Here is a 25502-nt window from a genome sequence, read left to right as displayed (position 1 = left end):
GCCACCTTCTGACAGGATGAGTAACAGGCTGCACAGCATCACCACATTTGTTGTAGGGTGGCCTGACACATTATGGTTCAGTAGTGCAAAGAATCCACACAAAATACTTTGTTAGGACTTGGATCTGCTTTGAGGTTAAAGGGCAGGTCTGCTCTTACGTACAATCACTACATAAGATGGTTTAAAGCATTATTCTGTATTAGCAAACTGACTGTGTGTGTATATTTTGTTTCTTGATGAAGGCTGTTTGGTTTCCTTAACATTAAAAAAAAATGGATAAAAGAATAAAGATTCTGTGCTCTTATTTTCAACTATGTGGTTTTCCAAGGGACTTGCAGGACATACAGACATTAAAAAAATAGCAATGTAAGTTTAGCATGTGAAATCCAAATTGCTCTCATTCTTCTGTAGAGGGTCTTTCACATTATTAAAACAAATTCTGAATGACAGAAAAACAAGATTCATTTACATTCTGTGTAAAAGACTCACATTTTTATGTAACTTATGCCTAAATTCACTGGGATGATTTGTGATCAACTCAGTGGATGCTCCCTGATGCTCTCAACCCCAGTGGGCTCCTTGGGCATCTCATTCATTCACTGTAGGCAGCATGGATGGAGCCCAAAATACTCCTAAGCCCTCCACCAGTAAGGAGCTGGATGAGGACAGCCTGAGGTCATGCTGAAGTTAACCCATCTTTGAGCAAGCTTATCTCCTGAGTCCTTCTCAAGTAAAATGACCAAATGTAAGTTTCAGCTACTGATTATTCAGGACCCAGGCACAAACGGCTCTTTAGGTGGTTACTCCCACTACACGTCTAACAGCAGCTAACACCTTATGTGCCTTACAAGCAAGGAGACAAGCTGGGTGGATCACCGGCACTGCAGGCAACAAACTCAACCCTCTCCCTGCCTGTGTTGACCCTGCAGAGTTCCTGCCTGTTCAGCTACAGGCAAGAGTGGACTAGTCTGACTCTAACCTTACCTGCAGCTCTCATTCATCACCCTGACCAGGGAGAAGACACCTTGCCATGAAAGGCTGTGGCACAGTGCTACAGCAAACACCCAGCTAATACAAAGGAAGTGCAGCTTTCCCACAATTCATTCATCAGGCAAGCTGGCTTTATTATTTTTCAACTGTATATACAGGTAATCTGGGTCTTCTATGCATTCCATTAATAGGAAATTATTTAAATTATTAACATAATAAATAACATTTAATCAGCTGTGCAAGTGAGAGCACAAACTTAATTGCACTACTACCAAAGTTGATAGCTCATCAAAGCACATACTTCAAGTTAAAAGCAAGACGCCAGGACCAAATGGCACAATTGAGGCACTTGCAGTTAAAAACACTTGTAGTTTCTCTCATTCCTTTACCACCCAAAGCTGTCAGCTAGACAGGGTACTACCCCCTATCCTACAGCTTTTTCCTAAAGCAGGACTTCTGTAGAAAAAAATTCACTTGATCATTAAGCAACATAATTCATAAGTTACTTCATCCCTTTTCTGAGTACTCAAACATCCACTGCCACTGATGCAACACAGCAGAACAAGAACCAGGGACACCTTCTGAAGAGACCCCCAGAGAACACCTTTGAAGGGGTTACCTGTTCTCCCTCAGACACTCCCAGAGATGGAGTCATTGCAGCTGCACACAGAACTGACAAAAGCCCTCAACACCCAGGGCTGCAGCACTGTTTTCACACAAGATGCATCCTGAGACGCCTCCCAGATCAACAGCATGAAATGGCACTGGCACATCACACACACACCAAGCCACATGAATGTGCAGTGCTTGGTGTGCTGGAACAACACAGAGACTGCTGGAACCATAACATAGGGAACTGGGGGAGCCCTATTGTTAAGATTCACTGGTCATGTACCTTGAAAATGGAATGTGATTTAAGCTAGACCATAATACACACAAATTCAGGGATCGAGAGCCAAGAGCCTGTAAGCCTGTATTTCATAAGTGTGCTTAGCATAGAGTAGTCCTTCCACACAGCAAGAATGGCAGCTGCTTTAGATCCAGAATGTAAGTTTGGCCAGGGTGGTTCAAGAACCTCTCCTGCAGAAGAGTCAGTAGTCCCAGCTGATATCATCTTTCTGCAGTGAAGTCTTTATGGTCTGCATGTCTCTCAGCAACTGAAGATTTTTCCGACTCTTCTCTCCAGGCTTCACTTTGATGGGACCTGCATTCTTTCCTTTTGTGGTTACTGTAGTTGTTACTTTAACCTCACTGACTGGGAACCTGCTGTCTTTTATTTGTTTAGCAGAAGTCTTTCTGGGCTTGCTTTCTCTCTTATGTCTCTCTAGCTGAAAGAGAAAAACATCAGGAAGTGATCTTGTTTCAGTTTTATGTTCAGCAATTCCTTCAATCAGCTGAAATATATTCCACCACTTATCTCACCCAGGTAAGCAAATGGTTGTTTCCAAGTCATGCTGGAAAGTAGGTATTTTATTTTCTTTAGAAAGCATTGTTATATTTGCATCTTTAGAGCTGTGTTTAGCTTAGAGTGATCTACCACCTCTCTAAAAACTTAGAAGTTCATTATGGGAGAACATTGCTATCAGGAATGTAACATAAAAAGATGCAGATGAAAAAAGCTGATTTATCACTGTTACCATCCAGTGACTAAAAAGAGAAAACAAAGCAAGGGGTTTTTACATACATACTAGTAATGTTAATAGCTATAACTATCAGAGGTGTAGCTTTCAAAGAATACCAGAGCTCTGCTGGGGTGAAAAGGTGGTATCCACACACAGTTCTGTAAAATCCCAGCATGTGAGTCTCAGTACTCCCCAGCAAAGACTGAATGAGGAACTGGACAGTCTGAGGTTCAGACTCATTCATACTCCCCAACCACAACAGGGCTGGCTTCTATAGCTCCTCTCTCTGCAGGTGGTGGTGCTCCCTGCTCCTAGCTGACAGCATGCAGCCGTTTTCCTAAACCGCAGCTCCTAAAATTTTGCCATTAGCACATGCAGCATCATTACTGCTGCGGACTACAGCACATCTGCTTCTCTGCAGCACTTCCTCTGAAGGTAAGATATCAAAAGTGAGTAATGCTTCTGACAGCAAGCATTTCACAGCTCCATTCTGGATGTCAGGGCTCAGCATGTGTTTTGTGTGTAAGTTACATCAGGTGAGGGTGAATCGTGGTTCCTATGAACTGAACCAGATTAAACACATGGGGTTATGCTCTTAGAAAGAAATTCACTAAAATTAATGAAGACAAAAGAAAATGGAGAACCAATATGTTTTATAGCTTTGAATGAAAAGAATATCCAAAACATTCTAAAAGTTATAAGCAAAACAGGTATTTTGAGTCCTAAAAAATGCAAATCAAAACATAAATAGGTCATTTACTCCAAGTAAAGAAAAACTGTTCAACAGTGTCCAAGAGACAAGAGGAGTGTAAAATGCAATGTGAGAAGAGATGTGAAAGCTCTGTCCAGGACAGGGTGAAGAGTGGGCACAAGGGTGACAGAAACAATGTTTCTGCAAAACTACTGGGACAGATGCAGGTATGCAGACTAACTTTGGGACACCAAAGGCAGAATTAGACAATATTACTCTATTTCTGCTAGATTAGGATATAACATTAAAAAACCTGTGCTTAAGTCAGCAACTCTATATAAGCATGAACACAGGCAAAAGAAACTCACCTGCAAACGATGTCTCCGAATTTTGCTGATTTGATCTGTCTTTGCTTCCATCCTTGCCACCAGTGCCTCAAGTTCCTTCTCCAGCTCTTCCTTCACTGCAATAGTTGGGGCTTCCTCGATGAGCTTTGACAGCTGCTGGTGATCACTAGCACATAATTCAGACAGGACAAGGTTACCATCAAGACTCCATTGGCTTCTACATCTTGTACCAAATTCAGAAATAACACTTCTAGGAAACCACAGCATCAGCAGCCAGACGGGTTCAACACACCATAACAAACCAGTAGGAACAGTTTTGCCGGTTTGCAGCATTGTTACAGTAGCACATCATGGTGGCAGGCTGTTTCATTATCCTGTCTCAATAACCTAAGTAGCTTTCAACTTCAAAATGCATATTCAGAATGATCAAATAACGCCTTGAGAGCTTGATCTCAGCAGTCAGTTAATATTTTGTGTATCTGTACCTAGTGCAGCTGTGTAGTACAGTAGCAATTCATGTTCTGTTAACAAGGAGAAGCAAAACACCCAGCAAAGCTGTCCTTTAACTGACTATTTGTCCAGATCCTGCTTTTGGCTAGGATAGTGTTTTCATTTTCAGTAGTTGTTACATTGCTGTGTTTTGGATTCAGTACAAAACTAATGTTGATAACACTGAAGTTTTCACTGTTGCTGAGCAGTACTTCTCCTAAGCCAAGGGCTTTTCAGTTTCTCCTGCTATGCCAGTGAGCAGGGGCACAAGAAGCTGGGACAGGGAGGTATCTGGGAGAGCTGATTCAAACTGGCCAAAGGGATGTTCCACACCACAGAACATCATGCCCAGTATATAAACTAGGAGGAGTTAGCCATGAGGGTACCACTGCTGCTGGGGACAGGCACTGGTCAGCAGGTAGGGAACAACTGTACTGCATATCACATGCTTTTTTACCTTGGATTTTACTTCTCTCCCCTTTTCATTACGATTATCATTACATCTTACTTTACTGCAGTTACTAACCTGTTCTTGTTTCAGCCCATGGGTTTTTTCCTTTTCCCTATTTCCCTCCACATCCCACCAGAGCAGAGAGGCAGGGAAGCAGCTGGGTGGTGCTTAGCTGCCAGCTGGGGTTAAACCAAGACAGTATTTTCTGGCACCCACCGTGGGCCATGAAGAGTTAATGACAGGTCTGACCACAGTGAGATAAGACAAATCTTTTCTGGGCACTGCTGTACTGGTTTAATAGTGGCAGGTCGCAATGCTGGTTTATGGTGCCACGGAACCACGCAATTCCTGGGGGGAATGGGTGTGCTCAGCGGGCTGCGGGAGCCGTCTACTGGGGAATCGCTGTAATTACACCTGTCTCCTTCCCTGCTCAGCCGGCCCGGGGGGGGAACATGGTCCCACACCTTCCCGTTCTGCTCCCGGCTCAGACAGCGGCCTGTGAGAACTCGCAGTACCCCATGGGAGTTAAAACCAGCGTGCTCCCCGTGTTAGGATCCAGCATGGTGCTGAATGGGGGTCAGATCAGGGGAGGATTTGTGTCTGGGGACAGTGAGCCAGCAACTGCATGGGAACGAGCTGCTGATTAAACCACAACAGAATAAGCCACCTTCTACACAAGAGACAAGGTATAGAGGGCACACACCACAGGGAATCCCGAGTCTCCCTGTGGGACCACAGGGACAACATGAAGTGGGATGGAAAACCTTTACCTCAACCATAGAGGCCACAGGTACATGAATTGCAATAAAAAAAACAAGCACAAATTGGAATTCTTCCAGGAAAGTTGCTACTTAAGTCTTCAGTGGGCATTTCCCAGGCAGAGTGGCAGGCCTGATCTCATCCCTTATCTTATGGAAAGGCATTCTAATTATTTTTTACAGGAAATGGAGAATCCTAGGACCAATATTAGAGGAGCCCTGTCTCCAGCTAGGTACAGGAGAGGTTTACTGGACTGTGTGTATCAGATGGTCTGGGCACATCAGCCCCATGAGAGTGCAAGGCTTTAGCAGACCCTGGTGCACAGTGTACCCTAATGCCATCAAGGTGTACAGGGGTAGAACCCATTTGTATTTCTGGAGTGACATCCCAACAGCTGATGGTCCTAGAGGCTGAAACCAGCCAGACAAAATGACTGGCAAAAGCACCCCACTGTGACTGGCCCAGAGGCTCTGTGCACCCTTGGCAGAGACTGTCTCAGGCAAGGGCTTTTTAAGGACTCAAAAGGGTACTACTGGTGGGCTTTCCATATAGCTGCCTTGGAGACAATGGAAATAAACCATCTGTCTACCCTGCCTTGTCTCTCAGAGGACCCTTCTGATGTGGGGCTGCTGAAGGTCAAAGAACAGGTGGTGACAGAATGATCTGGATTAGAAGGGACCTTAAAAATCACTGAGCTCCAAACTCCCTACTACCATAGGCAGGGGCATTTTCAACTAGAACAGGCTGTCCAGAGCCCCATCCAACCTGACCTGGAATGTTTCCAGGGATGGGAATCCACACTTTCCCTGGACAACCTGCCCAAGTGCCTCACCATCCTCAAGTAAAGAATTTTCTCTTAATATCTAATCTACGTCTGCCCTCTTTCAGTTTAAAGTCATTACCTCCTCACGCAAACACCACATACCCTTGGTAAAAAGTCCCTCTCCAGCTCTCTCATAGCCTCCTTTGAACCCAGAAAGGCCACAATGAAGTGTCCTTGGAGCCTCCTCTTCCCCAGGCTGAACAACCCCTGCCCTCAGCCTGTCTTCAAGGGAGAGGTGCTCCAGCCCTCTGTCAGCCTCCTCTGGACTCACTCAAGCATACCCACATCCTTCTCATGTTTGGGGTTCCAGAGCTGGACACAGCACTGAAGGTGGGGTCTCTCCAGAGCAGAGCAGAGGGAGAGAATCCCCTCCCTGGCCCTGCTGCCCACACTGCTTTGGATGCAGCCCAGGATGAGATTGGCTTTAGGGGCTGTGAATGCCCATGGCTGGCTCATGTCCAGCCTCTCATCTACCAGCACCTCCAAGTCACTTCAGCCATTCAGCTACTCACCCACCACTTTTTCCTGCCCTGAAAGACTGTTACAACAGCTGAGTCCAAATTCATGGGCTAAATTAACTCAATGGACTAGTACAGGGATAGTCCATAGACTACAGGAATGATATCTGTGAGTATCTACATCAAAAGACTGGAGAGGTGATGGTGGTTAATTGGGACATATTGGAAAGTGTGGGGCTTGGGCAGGACATAAATGGTACAGTGTGAGGGCTGAATACTGCCCATCCCAACATGGGGGAGGGATGGGTGTGGGGTGTGAGAGTGGCAGCAGGGTCCTGTGCTGGCTGGGTCCACAACAGTCCACTGCTCTGGGGCCATGACCACACTTCTCCCTTGCCTCTTCTGAAATTAATACTGCTGCACATAAGCAGTGGTCTGGTGTCCAAACTGTTTACCAGATCCTCTAACTGCAAGGAGAATTGACAACCTCTGCAGCCAGCAAGACAAAGATTACACTCTAGAGATTTCCTAAACTAAGAACTTTGTCAGTCAAAATCTTCCAAGTTCAAAGCAATAAGGCAAAAATATGGAACATCTGCATTCATAATCTACAGAAGAAACTATACCACACTCACAAATTCATCTGTCCAAGTTCATCTTGTAAAGCCAGCACTACTTCTGACATCCCTTCCTGAGATGAGGACGAGTCCATGGGCAGGCATGACCTTCTGCTCCTGCTGGCAGCACGACCAACACTGCTGGGTCTTGCTAGCGGAGTATCATTTACCACATGCCGGTTACAAAAAGCTTTATTGTGATGTTTCATCAGGTGTAGCACGTGTTGCACGTTGGCAGCAACAGAGTGACTGGGACTGGTAGACTGCAAGGAGAAGAGACTTCTTTTATATGGCATTATCAACAACTCAGTCATACTGGAGAGCATTTAAAAACAGCCACTTTCATTTTGCTGACAAGAAGGTAATTTTTGTTTGAATTAATATGCACTAACAAGAACATCTTGTCAAGCAGCATAGTGCAGGCCCATTTTTGGAAATACCAGCTCAGCTAGTTGTCAATATCCAACAAGTATTTCAAAGACAATCTGTATGGAAAGTGTCAAAAAATTAACTGATCTGGCCACTGGGTGTCAGGAGCGCACCAAGCCAAAGTCCCTTAAGGAGCTCTAAGCTTTGGAATTAATCAGCTCACCTTCCCAGCCACAAAGGGGACATCACCCAGACACAATCTATAATGGGGCTGCACAGTGGAATGTCTTACAGGAGAGCGTTTCTGGAAAGAAAGAAGAGACAAGTATTTAGCAAAAATTATACTACAGCAAACCCACTTTCCCTTTGCTTTGTAGGAAAAGAGGCAACCTGCTCTCTGATCACATATACACAACCTTACTTGACTCCTCAGTAATTGCCTTTCTCTTCCCCAGACCCTACCTTCTCTGGGTGCTTAGCTTTTTTCCTGGGGTGTCTTGCTTTTGGAGAAAGCAGTGGTGATGCTGCTTCAAGCAGTAGTCTGTTGGTTTCCAGGCCTGTCTGAAGCTACAATTGAAGCAATAAGGGGAGTTACTAAAATTATATTAATAAATAATCAGAGCCAGTGCAAGCAGAGAACTCAAAGAATTTTTAAAACATAGGCTCTCCAGAAGCAAGGCCTGCAATTTTTTTTAGGATATTTTTGCAGTCAAAGGTCAACTTAAACATTAAATATTTCCTCTGTTAGCACTACTCACCAATGATCCCAGTAAATCAGCAAATTAGCCTTAGTCCATTAGTCCCATGCAGGCAAGTTCCAAAACATCAGCTGTGCTTCACACTTGGCAAGGTACTGGGAGAGCTCAAGCCACCCAACCATGATCAGTTGATCCCATAATATATAGTTTCTAGGCAACTACTCCTGTTCTATTAAATTTGACAGTAAAAAATCCTCCAAATAACCAATCAAGCAACATTAAAAAAAAAACAACTAACCACCAAAGCATCTACTACAAGAGTTAAGGTTAGAATTTCCTGTCAGCAGTGAGAGTCCTCACATGCTTTGCTGTCCAAGAGGAAGATACAGCATGGCTTTAGAAATCCTCTCCTGAAGAAGCATCCACAGCACAATATTTCATGATTTATTTGAGACGCTCCTTTCCCCAGCACAACAAACTCACGGCAAAGGTTAATATTACAGCCTAACACATTACCTTCATAATTCTCCAGCATACAATGAATGCTTAATTCACCACACTTTCAGCTTAGGAGACCAGCCAGCATCCTTAAGGGCTCATAATCAAGAGTATGTTGCCTCTTTTTTGCTTCCTTCTACAGTATTTTAATTAGTTATAAACAAGGGAGCCCATTTGTTGACTTTGATCTATTGAGAGGCTCCCATGCATACTCAGTCATGGATTAGTCTGAATTTCTACTCCTCTTTTCCAACTTTTAGTAAAGAAATCAAAGCTTCAGTGCACGTGGTGCTAGAAGGAGGTCTCCAAAAAGCTCAGAGAACTTCAGAACATTGAGTACTCCAGGCAGGAGGAAAAAAAGCAACCCACAAAAAATCCCAACCAAACAAAACCAACCAACAAACAAAACTAAAACCAAGATTCCACTATTCTGTGAGGCAGATGGGAGGCAATTTCAGTAAGCTAAGCTGAAAAGTTGATAAAAAGGAAGAGCTAATTACAGTGCATACCAGTACAAAAGAAATTTCCTGTTGGTTACCTCAGCTGCTTTTTCCTGAACAAGCTTCCTTGCATGTTCTTCCTCATGAAGCTTCTGTTCCAGCTCTTTCATTTTTTTCTAGTCAAAGTTGAGTAAAAATAATAGCATTATTAATGAAACAATTTTTTTTCCTAAAGCCTACAATACTAAAAGCTTGCACAAAACTTTGAGTTCATCTTATGACTTAAGGATAAATTAAGACTTGAGCATTAGAATGATTGCTGATACTTTGCCTGTATAGGCATCAATACAGCAGTCAAGAGCTTATGCTTAACATTTAAATTGATTTTTCTGTTCTTAACTTCAGATACCAATTGTGAAAGTAAGTCATAGCCAAATACACACAGGGCAATACACAAGGCTCTTTCTCTTCAGTGGTAAAAACACCCTAGACAGTAATTTGCTTTGTGTACATTATCCTCCAAGATTCTGTACTACAAAGAGCTAACAAAGACGTGTCAATATAAGGCAAGAGAAGACTTGCTTTATTTAGACCACTAATGGTAGTTCTGCTCAAATCTGTAACTTACACTCTTACAAGAAAAGAATTTCTGAATATCTAGCTACCTTCCTAATAAAGAAGAAACATAGTATGATGCCCCTGAGATACCTTTAAATAAAACTGAAGTAATTTCATCTTTTTATCACAAAAGCATATAAGAACTCATTTTAAAAGGAAAAGGTTAAGGGAGAAAGCACACATTTCTTTGCAAGCCTCCAACAAAATGAAAACATTGTTTAAACAAGATATACTGAAATTCCAATGTGAAAGTTATCAAGTAGCTTTCTGGCTTTATAGAGTAGTGAAAAAAACAATCCAGAGCTCCAGTACCCAAAACAATTTCCCTTCTCTTCCTCCAAAGATAATTCACAGAGCCACTAATCAAATTAAAGCTAGAAAAGCATGCTATACAGAGTGACAGCTGTATTTCTACACTTGTTTTGTTTATAAACCCACTACACTGAGGTACTAAATGTTTCAAATCTGACTTACTTAAATACTAACTGCAAGAATATACAAAGGTGTTAAAAGGCAAAAGCCTGGATAACATTGAGGACAAAGGCACCATATAAAGAAACCAACTTCTCCTTTCGAATGAAAGGATCATTCTGATTTCCTTTATTTACTCAAAACAAAGGTATTCCAGGTAACTTAAAATCACCTTCTGCCCTTTACAGTTATTGACGCAACTCTTGATGTCCATGTGTCAGTCTCAAAGACCTTTTATTAACCTCTTAAGTCTGACAGAATTTTTAGTATTAAAATACTGAGGAAAATATTCTGCTTAAAATAAAGACTGACATGAAGCTGGGCTAAGGCCAGCTTCTGAAATGAATGAGTATTCCCTCAGCTACCTGTTCAGCTGCAGTCTGCAACTCAAACTACACAGCCAGAATATATCTTACTGTATCATCTGTGACAGACCCTGTTAGAAATTATACACCCAAGTTAGATTCCCCAAATATTTTTTTCTTATTTATAGGAGGTGGTATTATGCAGATTACTGTCACTAAGAGAGAGGCCACAGAGCCAAGTAAGCAGACCCTGCCCTGCAGTACACTGCCCATCATGTAAGACAGTGCTGCAAGCAGCAGCAGGCAGACTGCAGGTCAGCACCAGGCTGCCTGAACATCCACTCAATCCCCAGGAGCCAATGCAAAAAACTTTAATGACAAAATAGAAATAAAATATTTCAATGTCTATTTTTGACCTGTTTCCTAACAGAAAATTAATTTCATGCAACCACCTACTCAAAGAATCCCAGAATCATAGGATGGTTTAGGTTGAAAGGGACCTTTAAAAGTCACCTAAGTCTTTCCACTAAACCAGGTGGTTGCTAAAAGCCTTGTCCAAACTCATATTGAATGTTTCTAGGAACAGGGCATCTACTACCTCTGTGGACAACCTGTTCCAGTGTTTTGCCCAACCCATAGAACTGGGGGGATGGGGGGAAGTGGTGTGGTTTTAAGTCTCACTGTTAGCACTAAGATCAATTACCAAAAACTACAGTTGTTGAACATGTCATCCACACACACATTCAAACTCTGGCCATCTGGCTACACACAAGAGCACAGCCCAAACTGCACTTCTGGGAACTGCCACATTTCTTTACTCCATCTCCAGACACAGACATGTTCAGATCCTCTCAGTCCAGAAAGTGCACTGCAGGACTACAGTTGAAATAAAGATGCCTCAAATGCATTTGCAGGGTAAGTACTCCACATAAAAAGGAATCTCAGCATTCCCTTTTCACAGCCACTACTGACATTAGCAAATTACTTTAAGACAATATAGCACCAGGTAGTTGCTCTGGGGAGATTAAATGCTCTCAGTAAATTAAATGCTCTCGCAGTGTCTGAGCTCAAGTGGCAGATACATCACGGCTCACTCATGAGCCATCACCTCACCACTTTTCATCCATTTCAGCACATCATGGCTGAAACAATCTCTTATTTCTTGCTTCAGATTCAACCTGAAAATTCCCCTATGATCTTGCCACAACTACAGCAGAGATCAAAGAGGGAACAGATGCAATGCCTCCCTGAATAGAGAGTGCAGTCACTCTTTGAAGATATTCAGGTAACAACTAACACATAAGATGCTCACATAGGAACATAGCCTATAACCACAGAGGCAGGCAGACCTGTCAACCAGAAAATGGCTCATGAACACATACTGGTTACAAGGAAAATGAGTTATCACAGATTCATTTCAGGTCCTAGAATTGCTTCAAAATTGTGTGAATTTAACACCCTATTCCTCTAAAACGTATCTCATTGTGATAGTGTCATGGGTTAACACAGCTTGGTTTTAAGTTGAAGGGAAATAGTTCCCTGTAAGGATCTTAGCCTTTGGAAAGGACAGGGACCTATCAGAGACCAATTTCTAGAGACTGGCACATCGTTTAACCACGATGCGGTTTAAGGAAGCCGGACAGGACTTTGTGCATACCCATAAAAAAAGCTGAGCCGACTCCAGGACGCTCCATCTCCCTTTGGGCCTGCCGGCAGGTAACGCGGGCCGTGCAGCGGCCGGGCGGCTCCGCAGGCGACGGCGGCGGGGGCGGCAGGGGAGGCCATAGCTGCCGCCATCCAGCTGACTCTGGGGCCGGCCCCGCCGCCGGGGCCGGGGGAGATGTTCCCCCCAGGCCCAGGGAGCAGCGCCGAGGCCGGGCCGGGCCGGGCCGACCCCCGGGGAGCGCGGGGTCGGGGGGCAGTGGGCCAGCCGGGCCACGGAGCCCGGGCGGCGCCGCCGAGCCTCCCCCATGCCGCCCGCTGGCGTCCAACCGGCCGCCGGCACCGCGTGACCCGGCGGGGTAACCCCTTCCCGCGCAGGAGACACTCGGGGCGAACCCTGCTGAGACACTGAACCCCGAGACACGGCATGAAACAACTCCGCGAAGAGAGAGTAAAAGCCCTAAGCTGGAGGAAGACTGAGGAGTTGCCTGTTTGGGCTGGACTTCTCTTACGAGGCCATGGAGAATGGACTAAAATTTCCCCATAACATATACAATGCTTTTTTTAGGGGGATGCAAAGTTCTAGTCATAGTCATGGACTGATAATTGAGATTTAATGGAGAATTTTGAACAGAGGAAGATAAAGGGATTTGAAGCCCTTTGCTTGCAGGGGAAAAAGAGACCTCTGTTTCTTGAGATGAAGATGATTTTGGAGAAAGATGAAGGAAACCCTTGTTTTATACTAGAAGAGTCATCCTTTAATGGTACCCTAAGTAGACTGATATGGCCCATGAGTGCAGCTAACAGGAAAAGAATTCAGAGTCTGCAGAATTCCTGGGTGGCTGCAGATTTGTGACATGGGAGCCACCAGAGAACTCTGGTCTCTTGAGGTGATGTCTCCATGATAATCCTAAGAGAGGCTTCTCTCCAAGAACTGATGACAGATTATTTTAAAATAATGAAACTGACTGAAAATCACAGCATTTTCTCTATGTTGTCAGTGGGAAAGTGAACAGTTTGTGGGGAGGGAGAAGTGTTTTTGAAGGTTTCGTTTTGATTCTCATTCTTCTTTTTGTGTGTGTTAATAAATCTATACCCTTCAAGTTTGAGCCTCCTTTGCCTTTTTCCTGATCGTATCCCACAGTAGGAAAAAGAGTAAATGGTAGACACTCAAACCACTGCACAAACGGTGCATTGGCCAGGAAAACAAAATTGGCCAATGTGAAACCACTACAGACAGCTACCAATTCCTAAAGATAAAGAATCAAAGACCTCTGGTTTGATCCAGAAAAGAACATAAAAAGAACCATACAGCTGAAATTATTTTCACTGGCCAGGCACAACAAGGCAAACAATCTCATCAAACTTCAGCTACTACCAGTCAAAAACTTGGTAAAAGCCTTTCAGAAGGAAATGCTAATTGCTGAACAGATCATTTCAACTCTTAACACTGGAGGAAATTACTGCGACTTTCAGAGTACAAGACCCAGGAGACTCCTATTTCTCTTTGCAAGTGTTTGTCCTAAGTAAACAATGCACTTGTTCTCTACAACTGCAGCTCACCACAACAGGGTGTCAAGATCTAAAAAGCTTCTTGGCAGCTGCTTTGGCTCTGGGACTTCCAGGAGCAATTGTAATATCTAAATGTCCTGCAGCAAGCCAAGCAGCTAAAGATTTACTACCAAACATCTCTTTATGTACTTCTGGAGAAACACCATCTACTTCACCACCTAAGGTTAAGGGCTGGTGTGCAGGGTGGCAAGCCTATGATTTTGATAAAATCCAGAGCTGCCATCCACAATACCACAATCTAATCATGTATTACCTGGTCCTTTTGGGGGAACAGGGAAGAAATTTGCAGAAGGAAGCCTCTCCCTGGCTAAGCTCTTTGCAGTTTCCAGGCTTGGGAGACTTATGGTCTCTCTTACAGCAGCAGAGAGAGGTACATGGACGGGATGTCAGAGGCCAATACCACAGAGGGCAGACAGAGATGTATGGGGTTTGTGTGGTAAGGCATTGGAGGCCGTGGGGCTACAGGGGTGGCTTCTCTGAGGAGCTGCCAGAAACCTCCCCATGTCAACAGAACCAATGCCAACAGAGCCAATGCCAGCTGGCTCCAAGACAGACCCACCGCTGGCCAAGGCTGAGCCCAACAGAAATGGTGGTAGCACCTCTGGGATTACAGACTTAGGGAGGGGGAAAAAACCTGCTGGGGAATGGCAGCCAGAATGGCAGCAAGGAGTGAGACTATTTGAAAGCAGAAGCCTTGGAGACCCTAAAGTCAACAAGGGAAGAGAAGGAGGTATTCCAGGTGCCAGCAAAGAAGTTCCCCTGCAGCCCATGGTGAGATTTAGTCTTATTTCTCACCATAAAACTACAAAAATGATAAAAAATTCAAGGGTGAACTCGCCACAACAGAATATGACCAAACAGTCATATTGGGTTTGTAGAAGCTACTGATTCAAATAGTCCTGAAAAGGCAGATTGACTCAAACCCACAGGGAGTCACCCAGTGCTAGAGGCCTTGCAACATAAGATTCCAGAAGTCTGCACACAAAATAACTAGTAATAATTGTGTTTCTTAATAAGGAGGGCTAAAAAATCCCAAACATCAAATTTATACAAGTCAAGGCAAATCCAGTTAGTAACAGAAAATAATTGTTAGCATTCAGTAGGATGCAAAGCAAGTCAAGATCTTAGGAATAGCTGCAGCCCTACAATGCCTAAGCACCAACTAAGCACAAAAGAGGAACACCAACAGACTGTTAAGGCATAATAAAACTCCAACTCTTGCAATGTACAGTGACCCAAAGCCTACCTGGAAATGTAGACTTTCAGCAATAACTTTTTAAGTTTTCACCAGTTTAAAATGAAGTTTAGTTGCTGTCTTACTATAAAGCACGAAGTTTTGCTCAGCTCTGCTATTGCCATATAGCTACAGATTACAATAAACAAGACAAATCTGATAAAGTATCCAAGACAAATGACAGACCTCTGCTATGGACTGCATGGTAGTTAGTCTGCTGTACTCTTTTTCCAGTATATCCAGCTTTTCCAATTTAGACTGAACATGCGAATGGTCAAGAAGCCGATCTCTCTCCAAGGAGCCCTTGAAGGGAGAAGTGAAAAGGAAAACAATTATAAGCACAAGAAAACAAGACCAACTATAGTAAACCTTGTGTCTGGAGCACAAAAGAGGCCCATGAACAGCCCAAAGGAACTACAACTTCTGTGCACTTTTAGATGGTGCCACAATTGGGGAACAAACTGCACCAGTGTAGGGAAATCAAGCATTTAACCACATCTGCGAGAGGATTCTGCAGTCTCTCCCTCTTTCCAACTCAACCCAGTAAAAAAAAAAAAAAAAAAGGTAAGTTAGAAATAGATTTCTTGATTTTTTTTTCCTTCAGTAAGCATTTAACAGGCTGAAACAGAACAGCCACACAGACCAGTGAACAGACAGCTCTAGGTGACCCATAAGCCTATAAAACAAAATTCAAGTTCATTTTATATATATGCAAAATCCCAATCACTGATGGTGAGAAATAAAAATTTGCCTGCTATTTCTACAGAATCAATATTTCACCCCCAATTTAGCAGGAGTAGCACTAGCAAAGAAAATCCCCAAAGACCTGCAAGACTGTAAACACAAAAGGGAGGCTTTTTCCCAGTGGCACAGAGGTATAACACTGGAGGATAAGGATGAGCTACTGCAGTAAGCCAATCCTGCAGAAGCAAACAATTCATATTAATAGCAGAGCCTACTATTGCCTTAGAAACAGGTGCACAAAGAAAATACCAGGGTCGTGAGAAGACTGGGAAATTTAAGCAGGGAAGCGATCTATACCTAAGTAAATGAAGGCCAGCTGAAGTAGATATCCACACTTCAAGATATTAAAATTACAGTAACTATGAAAAATCATGACATAATCAATGACTTTTATGATTTAACCCTGAGATAGGTTTGGGAACACACCTGTTTCTCCAAAAGCTGTGACTTCTCGTTTTCTGCATGCTGGATCATATTTCTCATGTAGTCCAGCTGTTTCTCTAGAAGGCTGCATCGAGACTCAGCAGCTGCCAGTTGAGAAGACAGTTCTGAAGATAACAGAAGGCAGAAAGTAGAAAATATGCATTGCTTGTTCCTGGGATTTTTATGTTGCTGTTTTCAGGACAGTTTCAGAGCAAACAAGAAAAGCACCTACACATGCCTAAGACACATGCCTAAAGAACTTTTGCATGCATAAAAATCCCTAAAACAAAGAATGCCTTAAAATTTGCCTTATTTCTTTGTAACTCTCCATGTCATTGCAAATTAAAAGACGCTGAACAAAGTAAATTAAAATTGGTTTATGCATTGATAGGAATCAAGTTCCATCCACATCAATGTTCTATAGTATCTATACGTGGTTTGCAAACAACCTTGATTTTTCTTTGACACTTCAGTCTTGTCATGTTCTTCATGTTGCATTTGTTCACTCAGTACTTTTTTATAGCCTGCTGTTTCCCTGCTGAGGTGTTTTACATTCTCCTCCGCCTGAAACCGCTCCAACTCTAGTCGATGAATTTTTTCCTGGAGATTCTTCAGAGCAGAAAATATCGCTGCAATTGAACGAGTACCTTTTGTTAGATACCATTAAATAACCACTTCAAGACAACACTGAACTTGAAACATTATTATTAAAGCATGTTATGTAAGAAGGTCAGAGTGCTCTTTACCAGCATCCAAGAGCCCTTCCAGGAATTAAGACCTGTTTCCCTTTGAACCATAACTGATTCTAAAACTAGTCTCAAACAAACAGATGCCCTTAGTGCACACCCTTCACCTGACACATTTGGGAAAGATACAAGTATTTCCCAGAACAAGGCATATAAATATCATGTCAGTTAGGAACAAACAGTGCATCCTCTGACCCTTTATCAAAAGGAAACGACAAGTCACAACTAGATAGCTGCAACAGTGGCAATTCTCCATATTAATATTACTCCTACCACAATAAATATGCAAACACAATGTTCCCGTGAATGGCCACACAGCATAGTAAAAGTTAGCTATCAGAAGAGCTGTAAAAGTCCTTATAAATAAGCGCACTTTTTTTTTTAATTATTCTGGATCTGCACTTGTGTTCCCCTCCCACCTAAAAACATACATCTGTTGTGCTGAACCATTTTCCCTTTCTGCTTCACTCCCAGCTTTAGCAGTTATTAAACAAAGCCTTTCTATATTCTTCACCACAAAAAGAAAAGCAGCTGTAATAGAACTCACATCACCTTGCAATTAGACCATCTGCTGGTAATCTGATGTATTACGTCTCTTAGCTGGGCTGTTTAATTCTATGAAGGCAACCATAACCATAAACCCTTTCCCCTATACAGTGCTGCTGAAGTTAAACAGAAGAACACCTGTACACACAGCTCAAATAGCAGACTAATCTGCAAGGTCACATTAGCCCACTCCTTTCTGCTTAAATCCACTCCAGAGAAAGAATGTCCCTTTAATACAGAATGCTTGAGCACTAGAAGAGTTGAGACTGCATATTGTTTGTGCATCAGATTACCAAAAATAGAATTTTAAAAATGAAAAAGGAGAAATAATTATCAGAATGAAGATTCCAGAGTAAAAATTCATCAAATCTTGAAATTAATAACAGCACATGAGAGTATCACACAAATGCAAACCTGTTACATACATAAGAAGCAGCAAGAGCAGTCACAGTTAAGAGGAAGCTATTGATAATTTGGCCCTATTTGCAATATCAGAATCACCAATTGCACCCTCTTCTCTATTTACATTACAGTGCCTAGGATTCAGTTGAAATGGGCATAGCTGAAACAATAAACAGATTTGTTACTATTACAGTTAAAAGCTACATTGAAATCTCTGTATATGCACAATAATGACTAACAAAATACAGCAAGGAAGCAACTCAAACAGTGAGTAAATAAAGGTGAAACCCAACAGGGCAAGTATCATTCAGTCATTCCTATTAGAGTATTAAAGCCAACTGTGCATGCTGACACACATGACAACACGAAGACACTAAACCCACAAGAAACAGAATTTCTTATACTCAATTTCAGGATTTTTCATTAAGATTTATTTAGTATGAGGAATGGGAGGAGCAACAAGGACCCTCAAGAACAATCAAATCAATTCTGCCATTTGAAAATAATTCCCATATCCTTAAATTTACTAAAATATACACTCCAGAACATTTCTGCATTTTTAAAAGCTATACAAAAATAGAAGCATACTGGATCATCCATGTGTTGGATTCAACTTTCAGTACATAGCCACATTTACTTGCATTTCATTTAAACATTTTTTGAAAATAAAAACATTTTCTGGTTTTTAAAAAGGGATATAATTTCTCCAATGGTCTTCCACCATTCACCCTTATTTCAGAGTTGGCAGAGTCACCATTAGGAAAAAAAAATTGCCAAGGGAAAACTTGGAAGTCAAAACTTTATTGCTAATGCAACATCCAGCACACTCTACAAAAATCCACCTACATCAGTAATTCATAAGGAAGCTCTTTCCTGCACATCCAATTTTTTGTCTGCAAAGATTGTTTTAGTGTTGTGTCAATAGCACTCTCAAAACTGATGGCCTTGAGAGTATATACTGCACTTTAAATAGTGCTGCAAAAACTGAGATTTCACCTTCTAGGTCATTAACAAGGCCCTAGTAACTCAGACATGAATTGTGTTACTGGAACAGGGACTTAAGGCTATCATGCTCATTTTTTACTTAGTTTGGATAACATTGGGATTCATCCTAAACATTTCCCACTTTTCTCCCTATAAGGAAAAAATATCAAGTAATTCATACCCTTAAGACTCCATAACACTCCAGTCTTAGAGGAAGCATTTCTGCAATGACCCTGAGGAAAACAGCTCTGCAGAAGATGGGTCCTGCTCTGGACTTCCAACTCCTTGAGATGTACCCTTCATGTACCCCAAGGCAGCTCTGGAGTAAGTCTCACTACATGACAAGCTAATTCACTAAAACAACAGAAAATGAACCAAGAATAGGGTTTTTGTTCATGTCCACTCATACAAGACCAATCTGTTTATATGGAGATGAGCATCAGGACCAGAGTGGGAAAGGGGGGAGGAGGAAGAGCCTAGAAACAAGAAGAATACATGAGAGTAAAATTGCCTCCCTTTTTGGTGTTGTGAGCTCTCAGTTCAGTACTTTGTTGAAACCTTCTCAGTATCCTTTAATTATTCACTGATACAACAAAAACTCACAACACACCCTTCATCCATGACAAGCCTTCCAATTTTAACAGACCAAACATCTTCCTTTGCTCCAAACCATTCTGGGAACTAAAGTCTCCTTATTTCTAACTCAGCTGTCAGCTCAGGAGAGGAAAGGTTGAAGGAGAGGAAGATTGAAGAAGGGACAAAGAAAACATGTCAGCACAATTTCACAAAGTACTCAGACAATTTTTCAATTCCCTACTACTGAAGGGGAGCACCTTTTTCCATCTGTATGATGACTTTTATCATCAGGTGTTCTTTGGAAAGAGAAGTGCCAAGGACCTACAAAAGAGGTGACCTGGACATCACTGGGAATTGATAAAAGGATAAAAAGACTGCAACCTTCATAAATGTGGAAGTATTTTACAATGATTTGGAAACATTTAACAAACAACTTTGCTGAACTATTACCTCTGCTGTTGCTTTCAGGATATGGAATTACTGGCTTCCATGGGGAACGCTGCAAATCCGAATTAATAAATGGCTTGTGCTTTGGATATTCTATAAATGAAGCTGAAGAGAGTCCATCTGTGGCTGATGCAGAGTTATGAGTTTTGTGCAGATCATCCTGAAAACAAAATAAAGCTGTTATTCAGCATATTTGTTTCTTTGTCACAACAACAAAAACAAAGAAAAGCAAGATTCTATCAGCTGATGTGTAGAAGTACTGCTACAGGAGACTCATATCTCAAAAGCTGTACTTCCTTCTTTATAGCCTTTGGATATGTCATTTTTACACCCAACTTCCCTTCCACTAAAACATTGGCAAATAGAAGAATGTCTTTCCCATACTAGTTTCTGATTTACCCTTTTTCCATTTATTTGTACAGCCTACTGCTTATTGGGAGAAGGCAATCTACAATCAGATGGAAAACAACCACCTTCTTAATGACTGGTTGCATTTATACTGCACGAGATACTGCACTAAGGTGGCAAAAGCTGATAAGGCACACCCAGGACTGTGGTTCTACACCCCCTGATCTAACACAAAAGCTCACTGACTGCACATGGGGCACAGGATACACTGCAGCTGGGAAAGCAAGGTGAGTCCCAACCCCTCTAACTCCACCCACTTCAATTCATCTTCCTTATCTTTCCATTAGTAGATGGCACTTCACAAGACACATCCAGATGACTTTATGCCACACCTTATTCGTGGTATCAGCACAGGAAAACCAGCAGACAACAATCAAGAAAGTACTCCTGCCTCTAAGCAGTAATGTACTCTTAAATCAGCTTCAGGCTTTTCTGAAAAATATGGCTATAGAGATCCACGGATTTCCCAGCAGTCTGCACCAACTCTGCAAACTCCTGATGCGCTTTGGATGTTGCAATGACCTGAAAGGACCACCTAGCTGGGAAAATGCTCTTCTAAATAGAGGAGACAGAATAGTGTGTTTATGGTTTCAACTCAAATACTGACTACCTGGCATAAGCTTTACCATTCATAATACACAAACTACACAAATTAAATTAAATACTTATTTTTAACTTATTTCAACCGCACCCATCACTAAACGTTTCAGTGACAGAATTTGAAGGCAGCCTAAGAAAGATAGGCTGGAGGCAGATGAAAAGCTCCTACAGCTTCCCCCTTCATCAATAGGTCAAATGAGCAATTGCTGATCTTGGCAGGGTGTTTTTGTGCTTTTGCAAACACCAATCATTGGGAGTTTATCATGACCAAAATTAAAATACAGAAAGTATTAAGTATCTCATAGCAAATTACGCAATAGCCCAAAATGCATTACAAGGAGCCAATTACGGAGAAAAAAAAGTTTAAGAAAATTTCAAAGTGATTTAAAACCCATACACAGCTGATTTCCTCTTATAAACAAAGTGATTCATTGTGGTCAAGAAAATTAGGATCCTAATTACTCTGAATGTATCAGTTGGTGTTTCTAAGCACAGTTTAATGACTGCTTTGCAATTTGCATTTGTAACATTTTCCTACACAACATAATGGCTTTTTTAAAAAATAACTGCATTTGCACACACATTTGCTACCACAGAAAGTGAATTAAAACACTAGTTCCTAATTAAGAGTATTTTAATAAAATTATTTTGAACAAGTGTTTTATGCATAAACACACTGTTTCACACTCAGCAGCCTCATAAGTCTAATCAGAACATCTGATCAAAAGCCTGCTAGGTGCTAACACCCCGAATGCCATCAGTGTTAGAGAATATGGCCTTGATAAGCACAGAATACAAAGACCAAATGATGGAGTAAAAATGGACCGAGCAAAACACAGCACTTCAGCAGCAGGCAGTACCTCAGCAACCCAAACAGTAACTATTGATTCAAAGATCAGTATCCTGTATGCTATTGATTCAAACCAAAGGTACGCCATGAAACAGACAAAAGAAAAAGGGGAAGCAATTTGAAACCAAAGTAGAGCTGACAGTATTACAATCCTCCTAGATGTCACTATTATCTTGGTGTCTTTACAGGTCTTTAAAGACTTTAAAGTCTTGTGTGAGAATTAAATGTAACTACATAAAACCACCGAAGTAAAGGAGTTCTGCTTGTTTTTACTGACATTAGTAACATTTTTCTAGCCAACAGCAGTTTAACTGAAAGAAAAAGCTGATGTCCTCAAAACCCAGGAGCACCAAAGTGACAGAAAGGAAAGCAAATTGAAGCTTTTGATAAGTTACACATCTAAATACCACCTGGATGCAGGGAAAAGGAACTAACTTCGATAGTTAGTAATAGTAACTTGTAATAGTAAGAGTCACTTGAATAGTGTAATAGTGTAATATTTGCTTCAAATAGCTACTGAAAAAATTTGTACTAGAATATCATCTATTACATAGCAATCGTTCTTTTTTCAGTCTAAATAATAATCTGCTACCATGTATAGTCTTCTTACCTATTTTTAAGCAAAAGAGTGGTGCTTTTTTATATTCATAAAATATATATTATAGTAATACATTATATTTTATATTATATTCAGTCTCATAAGAGAGACTTTAAATTATTTGACTGAGTACTTTGGGAAAGTTTACAAAGCATCAAGGAATTTCCCATCACAAAGCTCAAACATCACAGCAATTCTCTGCTCTTCTCTAACTCTCAAGTCATTAAAATAATTTAAATTTGTTCCTAATTGGAAAGTCTCACAGAGAGTATCATGCTCTGATGCTCAGGAAAATTGTGGAAAAAAAAATACAATCATGGAATTCAATATATTTGTTCTGAGTCTCAGCTAGGTCGTTTGCTAACTACATCTCCTCTCTTTCAGGGTACCCCTCATAGCCTTTCCTTCCTTAAGCCACACTAAAGCCTCGGAGTAGTAAATGAAGAAGCTTAACAGCCCCACAAGGAGCCTGTGCACCCTCTTACATAACAGTGAGCCAAGCACGTTTTATCTCCACAGGTCTGAGAACACTGCCTTCCAAAATTCATGCCTTTCACCACTGTGTATCAGCTGCCTACTCAAGCAGAAAGGAGGGAATATTAAAAAACACAGACCAGAGATAACACATCACCAGCACACAGGGACCGCCCAAACCTCTCAAAGGCGGAACACAGTGGGGGGGGGAAAAAAAGAATACAAACTCTCATACAGTTTTTAAAAAGAGATTAAATTAGAATGGGTGCTATTGCCAGTTCTCATCTGGATGCTCACAACCGAAAAAGGAAGAAAAGCAGACTGATAACTGGCAATGCTTTAAGTGATACACAGTAATCTTTGCACTTACTTTAAAGAAGCAAACCCAGGAAAATTACGTAGGGAATGAGAAAAAAAAATCCCCAAATAAGGAGATACTGAATGTAGTGATTATAAAACATCCAAGTAGCCTGTTACTCAAACTTTCATAGCAATTTTGGAGGGACAAACTCAATTAGCAGCCTACCCCACCTCACTACTGCAGTACTAGGTAAGTGGGGAAGGAAGGACAGCCCCTATCAGCCCCAGGCCAAGTTAAGAGCTGGCTGTGCCTCCCTGATATAGACTGAGTCAGCAGCACCCCACATTTCAATAACATCTCTAGTTAAAAACAGACATAAAAAAGTTAAATTAGTTAAGCAATGACATCAAACAGGGAGGAAAAAACGTTGGCAAAATACAGTAATTTTTGTCAACTATCTTCCGCCAGACATATTAAAAGCAATTACTTTCAAAGCTCAGAAAAAGTAAGTTAAGGTTTGTCTCTTTCTTTGAACATGTACAGACAGACTTTTTTCCCCCAAAAAGTTTTGTTTGGCTAACTAAATTGATTAAACAGCCTACATTTACCTACTGAAGACTAAAACGAGTCTTTTGACATCCTTCTCCAGGCATGCTAGAAACAATTCTAGTCAGGAAAGAGATAGGAGTCCTCAAATTCCTCTTGCTGGCCCAGGTGTAAGTATGGCAGCACATTGCAGGGCAGGAGACACACAGGAGGGAACCCTGCCATGGGTGCTCACCACCCAGCCAGTGAGACCCCAAACCACAAACCCCACAGGTGATCTCAGTGCAGACCATCGTGCTGCAGCCCTGCCATCTCTGCTCCTCCAAAGCACAGGTAAGGCACAGTTTCCCCACACGAAAGAAAGCCAAAACAAGGAAAAGCAACTAAAAAGACAATTAATTCCAGAAAGCTACAAAGGTCACGCCAAAACTTCTAACAAGCACCCCACTGGAACTCTGTTTGAGGTGTCAGCCTGGTGGAGGCAGCCGGCCTCCGTCCAGAGCTCAGTACAGGTGACACAGGCTCCCTCCTCGTGTCACCTGTCCCCAGCCGAGCCACGTGTCCCGCTGCTGCTCCACACTCAGCGCCTTGGGAGCAATGTTGGAAATTCTGGTCCGCGGTTACCTGCCCCAGCCCGCCAGGTGCTCCCACACACGCCCAAGGGCACAGGTATCTACTAGAGCCAAACCTCAGCTGAGGGCAGCGTTTCCATCTGACAAACACCCCGAGGCGCTCCGGCCTGCCGTGCCCGCCGCACACAGCGGGCTGAGCGAGCGCCAGGAGCCCCGAGCCAGCCCAGCAGCGCTGCCACAGCCACGGCCCCTTATTTCCCACAGCAAAATTCAACATTCTACTCCCGTCCGCTTCCAAACAGGATCTCCAGACATGGTATGGGGACAGCAAGAGGGCCGGATCAATAGCAGAGTATCTTTTTCTCTGCAGCTTTAGAAAACGTGTGTGCATGCATCATGGGTTTATACATACATATATATCGATATATACACACGTATATATACACATACATACATATACACACACATAAATGCGTATGTATGCACATACACACACGTAAACATCCATATATATATGTAGATACACACACGCATGTATACAATGATATAATTATATAGCTATTATAGATATTATTATTACCTGTCATTATAGCTGCTGTATATATTAAATATACATACATATAATATTTATATTTAATTTAAGAGACAAGCCAGCTTCCACAGCCTGTACGGCGCCCGGCACGCTGGGGGCAGGCAAGCCTCCATCCCTGCACGGCCCGGCCGCTACCCCAAGGATTTCAGAAGCCTCCCGCCCGTCCAGCCCCTCACCGCGGGGCCCCTCTCCCAGCCCCACCGTGTGCTGATGGCCGCGCTGAGCCGCCGCCGTCGCCATGTCGGCCGTCAGGGAGCCCGCCAGCCCATGTCACTTTAAGGCACAGCACCCGCGCGACGGATCGCTTGACTGCCATCCCAGTCTACCAATGAGAAAGGGGGATCTGGCCTAAGACCCGCCCCGTCTGCAGCCCGGAATTGAGTGACATGATAGTTGTCCAATAAAAGAAGACCGAGGGCGCCGCTCAGCCAATCGAGAGGGACGGGCGCCGGGCGGGCCCCTGAAGCCAAGCGCGCGGGCGGGGGGCGGTGCGTGGGCACGCGCAGAGGGAGGAGGGCGGAAGAGGCCGGCCTTTGTCAGAGGGACCCCCCGCGCCTCGGCCAATCGCAGAGCCGCGGC

General features: G+C 42.6%; 1 protein-coding gene across 3 annotated transcripts; it reads right to left on the bottom strand.

Annotated features, from left to right (window-relative positions):
• Positions 1-1099: 1099 nt before the first annotated feature.
• On the bottom strand, positions 1100-25263 carry CEP57 (centrosomal protein 57). 3 transcript variants are annotated; one of them, XM_066312937.1, is made up of 11 exons: positions 25125-25263; positions 19986-20142; positions 16731-16910; positions 16285-16406; positions 15301-15417; positions 9351-9428; positions 8079-8183; positions 7840-7920; positions 7266-7510; positions 3672-3816; positions 1100-2318 (listed from the first exon to the last, which is right to left on the bottom strand). In XM_066312937.1, the coding sequence occupies exons 1-11, from the start codon at positions 25161-25163 to the stop codon at positions 2082-2084; spliced, it is 1506 nt and encodes a 501-aa protein (XP_066169034.1). In that variant the 5' UTR covers positions 25164-25263; the 3' UTR covers positions 1100-2081. The 3 variants fall into 3 exon arrangements, with proteins under 3 accessions (XP_066169034.1, XP_066169035.1, XP_066169036.1); XM_066312938.1 differs by lacking the exon at positions 25125-25263 and adding an exon at positions 24448-24486 and having other exon boundaries at positions 1941-2318; XM_066312939.1 differs by lacking the exon at positions 15301-15417 and having other exon boundaries at positions 1941-2318.
• Positions 25264-25502: the final 239 nt, after the last annotated feature.

The sequence above is a fragment of the Sylvia atricapilla genome, chromosome 2, assembly GCF_009819655.1.
Source record: "Sylvia atricapilla isolate bSylAtr1 chromosome 2, bSylAtr1.pri, whole genome shotgun sequence".
Taxonomy (NCBI): Eukaryota; Metazoa; Chordata; class Aves; order Passeriformes; family Sylviidae; genus Sylvia; species Sylvia atricapilla.
This window is presented reverse-complemented; position numbering and strand designations above follow the sequence as displayed.